The sequence below is a fragment of the Dama dama genome, chromosome 9 (genome assembly GCF_033118175.1).
Source record: "Dama dama isolate Ldn47 chromosome 9, ASM3311817v1, whole genome shotgun sequence".
NCBI classification, from domain to species: domain Eukaryota; kingdom Metazoa; phylum Chordata; class Mammalia; order Artiodactyla; family Cervidae; genus Dama; species Dama dama.
This window is the reverse complement of record NC_083689.1, coordinates 48,895,242-48,904,294: the sequence shown is the minus strand read 5'-3', so window position 1 is coordinate 48,904,294 and position 9,053 is coordinate 48,895,242. Positions and strand designations below refer to the sequence as shown.

At 37.5% G+C, this 9,053-nt stretch overlaps 1 protein-coding gene across 1 annotated transcript; it reads right to left on the bottom strand.

The window, feature by feature from the left end:
* Window positions 1-914: 914 nt before the first annotated feature.
* CAMLG (calcium modulating ligand) lies at window positions 915-8,783 on the bottom strand. The gene is made up of 4 exons (XM_061151330.1): window positions 8,482-8,783; window positions 6,537-6,994; window positions 4,618-4,683; window positions 915-1,524 (listed from the first exon to the last, which is right to left on the bottom strand). Exons 1-4 carry the CDS (start codon window positions 8,651-8,653, stop codon window positions 1,333-1,335), a joined length of 888 nt encoding a protein of 295 aa, XP_061007313.1. The 5' UTR covers window positions 8,654-8,783; the 3' UTR covers window positions 915-1,332.
* Window positions 8,784-9,053: the final 270 nt, after the last annotated feature.

The following is a 9,053-nucleotide window of genomic DNA, read 5'->3' as shown; positions in this document are numbered from 1 at the left end:
CCTCTCAACAACCATTCTTGTCAATATAGTTTTAACTCATAAACATTTCAGATCCCTGAAATTTCTAAGTAAAAAGATTCTTCTTACTTATCCCAAACACTAATAAACTCCCATTTGATACAATTCAACACACTTAAGCAAACTCATGTCGTCTCTTTGAAATATATTTGATAATGATCTACAAATACAAAAACTGTGCAAATATAAAGTGACAAAATGGAAGAAATAAAACATGTAATCAAAAACCCCAAATGTCTTCCCAGGGACTGGGGAGAGAGTGACAAATTCAAGAATGCTATCTAATCCTCTAGATATTAGATTTCTATGGACTTAGGGGAAAATGTGTGCTTATAATCTTACTCTGAGTCAGAGGAATAGACTTACAGTGCTATACTTATTATCCATTATTATGGTTCAAAATAAAAAGAACTTGTAATTAATAATAAAAAAAAAAGGCATGTGTGTTTTTAATATCAAAGAATTAATCAAACAGACCATACAAAAAACTAAGGAAATGTAATACCAAATGACATTACACTTATGCTTTATACTCTTTTAAGACAAACCTTCCAAATATGACAGTGTTAAGTTAGTTAAAAAAGGAGGTATTCCTATTGGGTTGCATTCCTCAGTCAATTTTTCAAAGCCCATTTTTATATCTAATCATTCTATTCTACTGGTTAAAAAAAAAATACTTCTGAAAATCGAAAACTCAAAAGTAAAAATTTCCAATTTTTAAGTTTGCTAATAAAAATTTTCAGAAAGATTTCATAAATACCTATTAATTTCACATGTATGAATCTTAATCATTACCTCCATTAAATATTTGTGCTGGAATGAAAATGAAAATACTGACTCAATGTGGTTACCTTATGCAGCCCTTATAAGTTAAAATGTGCAAACTTAACAGACAATTTGAGTTCTTCCATTTTATTTTTAAGATGGCTCCATTTCTTAGGACAGAACAATACAAATACAAGATGCAGTTCTTGGGACTGGCTGAGACCACATTCATCTGCCCTCTTAAGCACAAGCTCAGCTCCCAAAAGATAAATCACAAATCCGAGAAGTTAGGAAAAAGTGTAGACTAGGAATTCTAATCAAACAAGAAAAATCAATTACTGACACTGGCATTCTAGTCATCGCATCAGTATTAATACAAACTCAATCCTTTCTAGTCAGGTAACCAGTCATTCCATTCCTAATCAAGTGGTTTTACAAACTGAAAAAGTAAAAGAATCACATGAAGGTGTAAACCAATATTCTTCCTTTAAAGACACTGCAATATAGAAATTATTTTTTATAAGCTTTTCTTCCTGAGTTCTGCAGGCGTCATGGTACCTCAGAGCCCCAATAATCAAGTAGTTCATGACAAAAGATAAAAGTAAAAAAGTAGACACAGAGATCTGTGAAAACTTCGCCCATTTTGCTGTAAGTATCCATTGATCGATTTATCACTTCAGCAGGAATTCCAGATAATAGAAGTGCAGCTGTTAGTACTGTTGTCTTTATCTTCTTTTCACTCTGCATAGAGAAAGACTTAAATAAATATTACAGCTTTCAGAAGACTACTTAAGCTCTATAAAAAACATCAGTGCTGTTATTTTTGCCTAATTGATTTCAAAACTGTTAATCAAGTTTTAAGACATCAATCAACACTATATTAACAAACAATTACTGAGCATATAATATGTAAAGGAACAAACTGCTCAGCAATAAGGAAAAGACACTATTCTTGCTATCAAAAGTTTAAAAAAAAAAATCCTATCTTGGCGGTTAGGATATAAATAATAATTTAAGATACATACAAAAGTTTAAGACAAAAAAAGGAAAGCATTCCCAGACAGGACATAAATACTTGCTAAATGAATGACATGGATAATGTGTGCTATAGTGGCTCAAAGGAGACAGAAATTACAACAGTATTTTATGTTCAAATAAAGCACAGAGAAGGATTTCAGGAGGAAGTAGAATTAAAAAGCAGGCCTTCAAATTAAAGAAGACAAAAAAAAAAACCAAACAAACAGGCATTTGAGAATGAGCAAGATTTAGATGAGCAGAAGTGAGTGGATAAATCCTATTGTAAGGTTAAGTCTCATAACAACAAAAGTCAGAAAAGTTATAGATGTTCTGGAGGACAGTCAATAATTTGTAACAGAATCAAAGGAACATTCTGTAGAGTCAACCCTAACTGCCATGCAAAGAATTCACGTTTGATTTCATATGTAATAGGATGTGTGTGTGTGTGCGCGTGCACAAGCTTAGTCATATCTAACTCTGTGACCCTATGGACTGTAGCCCATCAGGGTCCTCTGTCTATGGGACTTTCCAGGCAAGAATGCTGGAGTGGGTTGCCATTTCCTTCTCCAGGGATCTTTCCAAACCAGGGATTGAACCCGCATCTCCTGTGTCTCCTGCATTGCAGGCAGATTCTTTACCACTTGAGTCATCAGGAAAGCCCCATGCAGTAAGACACAAACATTTATTCATTAAACATTTATTTCCTAGTATAATTTTCTAGTCTCATTCCTTAAGAGATTCAAGGCTGAATTTTCATTTAATTTTATGATTTGGTATCACCAAATCCAATCACACGGTTCAAAAAATTTTTTAATATAAAAAGCTGTAGTTACCCACGGGAAATCAAAACTTATGTCCACAAAAGACTCATTCAGGAAAGTTCTTAGTGGCTTTAGTCATGCCCATCAATGGAAAATTAGATAAATAAGTGGATATATTCAGTCAATGGAATATTACTCAGAAAAAAAAAAGACAATGATTCTACTGATGTACTCAACAATATGGATGAATCTCAAAAATACAATGTAGAATGAAAGAAGCCTTGCATGAAGAAGTATGTACTGGAACAATCCCATTTATATTAAGTGCTAAAACAGCTAAAATTAATCTATGGTAGGAAAAAGAAAATCAGACATTCATGGTGCAGGGGCTGGGACTGCCTGGAAAAGAGCATGGTGGAACTTCCTGACAGTAATGTTCTAAACCTTGAAAAGGATTTGGGTTTCACAGGTTGTCAAAACTCATTAAAGGTGTAATAAAGACTTAAGCATTTCAATGTATGAAAATTTTACCTCAAAATAAAGAAAAAGAACCATAAAGAAACACTGAATTTTCGTTGATGTGTAAGCTGAAATGTGTAGCGGAAAAATATGATGTCTTCATGTACAACATACTTTATAATGCACCAAAAAAAGAAAGATGCACTTTAAAAAAGTGATGCATTGAAGATGTATAGAAAACTGAGTAAATATATGATAAATATAATGAAATTTTCATTACAGAATCTAGGTGGTAACTAAACGGGTGTTAATTCTTTCGATTTTTCTGTTGAAACCTGTTACAGCAAAATGTTTTGTTAAAAGAAAATTATACAGTAATTTTCCTTTTCACTCGCCCATTTACCTAGTAACCGATACACACTCTATCATAAATAACCACTGTTAATAATTTCATGTAATATTCTTACAGAGTTTTTTTACACATATACAAGCAAAATCAAATACATGTAATTTTCCTCTTTTTTTTTTAAAAAAAAGGAGTATATTATAGATGCTAGTCTGTATTTTTATCTTAGTATTTCTTGACAAGCTACCATTATCAGCACATGGAGACCTCTATCATTCTGAATGGATACACCATCATTTTTTTAAACTAGTCACTTATTAGTAGACATTTAGGTTGCTTCCAAACTTGTGCTACTGGAAAACTAAAATCAATGTTTCAAGGGCAAACATTTAAATAAATGTTTTAATTAAAATTACATTCTTGGAGAGGATCAATAAATATATATATATTTATATCATAAAAACATTTCAATTAAAAAATGAAATTACTTATCCTTCTTTACTCTTACTTTGAGTATGTGACTATATGACCCCTCAAAAATATGTTTCAGATCTATTAAACACACACATGAGGTCCATCAGTGCATTGCAAATGACTAAGCAAACAGTCAAATAGCCATTTTTTTAGCAAAAATCTCACACAAAACACAATTACTCAAATAAGCTTATCTTCTATACTGGCAAGCCAAGTCCCATAGTATAACTATAGTCAAGTAGACCAGGTCAACACTGATACTCCTCATAATTCTGCTCTCTAAGTATGGCCAAGTGTTTTTTGCAAGTTATCAGACCCTTGGCATTAAAGATAAAGTGCACTGTTATTAAGTGCTCAGTAAGGACCACACTAACTGAAGATAACTGAAGCCATTTTTAAATTAACTTTCGCTATTGGAAACAAAATTTATTACTAAATTTACTAAGTAATTAAGTTAAACACTTTCTTAGACAAGTACTACTCAAACTCTGTAATGAGGCTTTTCCCCCAGTCCATCAGGGACTGACATTTTTTGTAAAATACAATAAAAATGTTACAGTAATGTCAAATTGCTATAAAAGTTTCTAATTACTTTGCGAACTGGACTTAGTACAAACAGAAACAAATAGTTTGAAGATCCACAGTGGTGAGCTAAACAAATCTGAAGAGCACTGATTTAAACCGTAAGTATAAATATTTTTTTAAAAGTTCTTAAAATCATCTAGTCGTTAATCAATCTAAATATATCACCCAATTTAGAGAAAAAAATGAATTTACCTTGGGAAAATATTTGTACAGTCCCATGTATGCGAGTTGTAACGTAAGAAAGGGAGCGAATATGGACTGTGGAGACAGAAGATATATCATTACACACTGCCAACACAACCATTCAAATTGCAATACATCAGACTAACAGCAGTGATAAAATTCCGAGAGAAAAAACCATAATAAAAATTTAATTTTAGTGGCTGAAAGCAGTCCTGTTTCTGCAAAAGGGTGACTAATACAGAGATTTGCTTTCCTTAACATAAAGCATGTTTCTAAAGTCATATTTTATGAGGGAGGATACTCTTTTGATATTCCCCAAAATGTCTTCTCTCTCAAAAATTGACCTTTTAAGTAATTTAAAGTGTTAGGTGGCCACTGATGTATAATACATCATGCAGAAACATTCCTCTCATCTAGAGGTAATTAACTGACAATTTGAAAGTACATCAAAAAGGCTTAGTACTCAAAACAGATGCCATACATACCTCAGTCACACTTTCGGGCAAGAAATGAACTCATCTCTGGCCCTCACATAATGAGGTGTTTTTATTATAGATAAAATAGCTTGGTTATCTCGCTTCTCACACAATAAAACAGAAAATATCTAAATAATACTTCAGTTACATTTATTTCTAAAATAAAATATCATGAAGGGAGTAAAGGAGCAAGCACTACTAAATGGAAGAATAGTAAGAGCAGTGATTAACAGCTGAAAATCCGACAGCAAGAAAAAAGCCCAGAAACCCAAAAAACTTCAAACAAAATGAGGCACAAAAATAGGACATAATTTTAAAAACATGGAAGTGCAGAGGTCTTTAGATAAAAGGGAAAAAAAGCAGCTATACATCTCACTAAATACTCAAAGCTACAACGACAATTTATCATCAGAAAAAAATAAAATCTGCTCAACAGAATTCTCTTTAAGAAAAACCTGGCATAAAGAGAGACTTTTAAAAGCTTTTTTGCTTAATAACATTAATCTTAATTATCTGAAAATTTACTTATGTGCCTGATACTTGGTAGGTATTCTTAAAATGTCTACTGAATGGAAACACCTCAAAGAGCAAGATGCTGAACTACGAGTTGCGCTTTTCTTTTCTTCACATACTGTAAAACAGTAAAACACATGCTACCTTTCTCTGAACAGCCACTGGCATGTAAGGGTACGTGATGGACTGCTATTATGGTAACAGTACAACAGTATAAAATGCTGAATGCCTCTGAACTCTAAAAAAAGTACATCACGTTCAGAACCAAAACTGCATTTTAGTATTTCAAGTTATCTGAAAAGTGGTAATTAATATATAGGCTATGTAGGTAATTTACCCTTTGGTTTTGGAATGAAACTGCCTGGGTTTAATCCCAGTTGTCACTTAGTAATGTGACCCTGTACAAATGATTTCACCTGAGTCTTCATTCCCTCATCTACAAAACAGATTCAAATGATACCTGGCTCATAAGGATGAGGTTAAACGAATTAATATATGTAAAGCACTTAGAATGGTACTTAGCATATAAAAAGATTTTGGCATTATTATCAGGCTCTGTATTTAACTCGAACACTTCATTCTGTACCTAGGGCAAACAGCAGTTTATTACACATCTCCAAACAGTCACATGGACCACAAATATTACATTAATATTAGAAATGAATCTTATAGATTATATATTATCTATGGTGAAACAGATCACCAGCCCAGGTGGGATGCCTGAGACAAGTGCTCGGGCCTGGTGCACTGGGAAGACCCAGAGGAATCGGGTGGAGAGGGAGGTGGGAGGGGGGGATCGGGATGGGGAATACGTGTAAATCTATGGCTGATTCATGTCAGTGTATGACAAAACCCACTGAAAAAAAAAAAAAGAAATGAATCTTACAGATTAAAAGCACCCATTACTATAACCAATTTTCATTTTCCACTGTTTCTTACCAAATATTTGCAAACAAAGGCTCTAACTCCAAAGGCAAGAAGAGCACAGCCCACCAATCTAAATATTCGAAAAGAGTCAAATTCCTCTGTTGTATTTCCATCTTCTTGACTGGGCTTTTCACTAATCAGCTGTTTCCTTAGCTTCATTGCTTCTTCAAATCTGGAGAGGTACTGTTCCAGGCCGTGGCGAGAACCCCTCTGGACACAGTCGGCTGTCAGGTCCCCTCTGTTCCGCTGCCGGAGCTCAAGGCTTATATCATTACTGCACTCAGAAGGTTTAATGAAAGAGTCCAGTGGGTCTCCCAGCTGAGTCCCCTTTACCTCGGCCATTCCACTCTGGTCAGTCGTTCCTGCACTGACTGAATCACCCAGCACTACTCGCTTTGAAACCGAAGGAATGGTGAGGGAGTTCAGTTTATCACTGTCCTGCTGTTTTGATTTTGTTTGACTTTCTTCTTCTGAGAAAAGAAATTTAGAAGCCTTAAGTATTACATACTGGCCAACATCTTTCTTATTAATGTTTAAAAATATGCCACTAGAGCTAAAATTTGGCAGCCTCTGAATTAATACTGATCCTTCATAAAGAAACAAATTCCTTCCTCTACACACACAAAATGTCAAAAAGAGTATTCTTTCAGAGGATATAACCCAAACTTTGGGGACAGAAGATAAAGCTAATAGACAAGTTGGGAAAGAGTTAGGAACGGAGATTTTCTAAAACCACTATTTTTAATGTTACATTTCTGAATCCAGAGTCCGATCAGCATAGGGTGTGGCATATCCTACTGCTACCGGTTTGCGTAACCCTTCTACTGTAATCTAGGAGACATTAGAAGGTACTTCAGCAGTTTTAGGATGCTGTTCTGGTTTAAAACAAAACAGAGGGCGGGGGAACATTTAATGACAGATAAAATAAAAATCTCACAGCAAAAGAACAAAGAAAATGCTTTAGGAAAGAATATTCTGCTATTAACCATTAAAGGAGAAAATGTGTCTCCTAACAATTGTTCTATAATTTGAAATATGGCTCTTAGCTCTCTTAGCAGTTTTCAGTGGCAAATCTGTGAGCTGTCTAAAAATTCAGAGTTATATATCTAAAGCCCCACAGAGCAAAAGTCACAAGGATCTAAGGAACTTGCAGCCAGTGACTGAAGGCCAAATATTAGAGGCAACACTAAATGGAAATTTAAGAGTACAGTAAATACTCACAGGAAAATAAAATTTTTTAAGAAACCCATCGTACATGTCATTGGGGGAGAAATGAGGAACTCCTTTCAGTGTTGAAGGCAGTTTCTGACATCATTCATATCAATCTCTGCACATTACGAGATAAGACCTCAGATGGGCATGTTTCCCTTGTTGGGTCTCTAAAGAATGGTCGCTTCAATTTTTTTTTCACCTGCGGATGACAGTGTTGAGGGCACCGCACACAGACACCAGGATATGGGTCCGTGATTCACTTCGGACGAACTACAGGGGCAGCTCAGTAAAGACAAGCTCATAGGGGCCGACAGAGCAAAAAGAAGGCAGACGCTAGGGAAGGCACTAGAAGGGAAAGCATTTACAAGGGAGAGAAAGGCAGGCAATCTTCCTGACGGGCACCGTGGGTAGAGCAGTCTGGGAATAAAATGTGCGCCCTACAAGAGAGGCGAGGGGGTGACGAGGGGGGGTTGGGGCCGCCTCAGGGTTAGTGAGCAGAGGGTACCACGGCAGTGGGTCTCAGGATCGAGAGCATTGCCGTTTGCGGCGGAAAAACTGAGGAGAGAGACGAGAAACGTCCTGCGGTGAAGTGAGAACCTGGGAACTCATCAAAGGGGCGGGCCCGAGGAGAGGTCAGAGAGCAGGGCTTGGTCAGAAAAGTCAAGGGGTGGAGGAGGGAAAGGGAGAATGATCCCCAAGACTCAAAAGGGATGGTCAGGAGACTATGGGGAACGAAGGTTCTCACCCGCGCCGCTCCCGGGCCTGTGAAAGCCCATGATTCGGTTGATGCGCTGTTCCGAGTTCATGAGCAGCTTTCTCCGCCGCAGCTCCGCCCGACGCTGGGAAGCCGACAGGCCTAAGCCAGCCGGGGCCCCCGGCCGGTCCCCGCTGTCGGTAGCGACGGTGACCGGCTCCATCTTCCCCTCCACTGTCGAGGAGTGGTGACGATGACGTGAGCGGCAACCGGGGCGCGCAAGACTTCAGACTGGGCCGCAGGCCGCGCGTGCCCCTACCTCTGTGGACCCGCCCCCCAGAGCGCAGGGCCGCATATGTAGCGTAAACACGCGCGCCGCCTGTCGGGACCAAGCGCGAGCCTTGAGCCGCCATCTTGAGTGAGGGCAGCCTTGGCCGCTCTAATTCCTCCCACCTGGGCTGGTCCTCAATGCTCCTCCCCCGCCACCGGGCCGCGTTGCCGTTCACTCGGAGGTGTAGAAACCTGGCATCCAGTCTGACCCACTGGAAACGTGTGAGCGAGGAATAGACTCCGCCTACCTGATGCCAGGAAGCAAAATGGAGCCTGCACTGTCAGGCACTGGT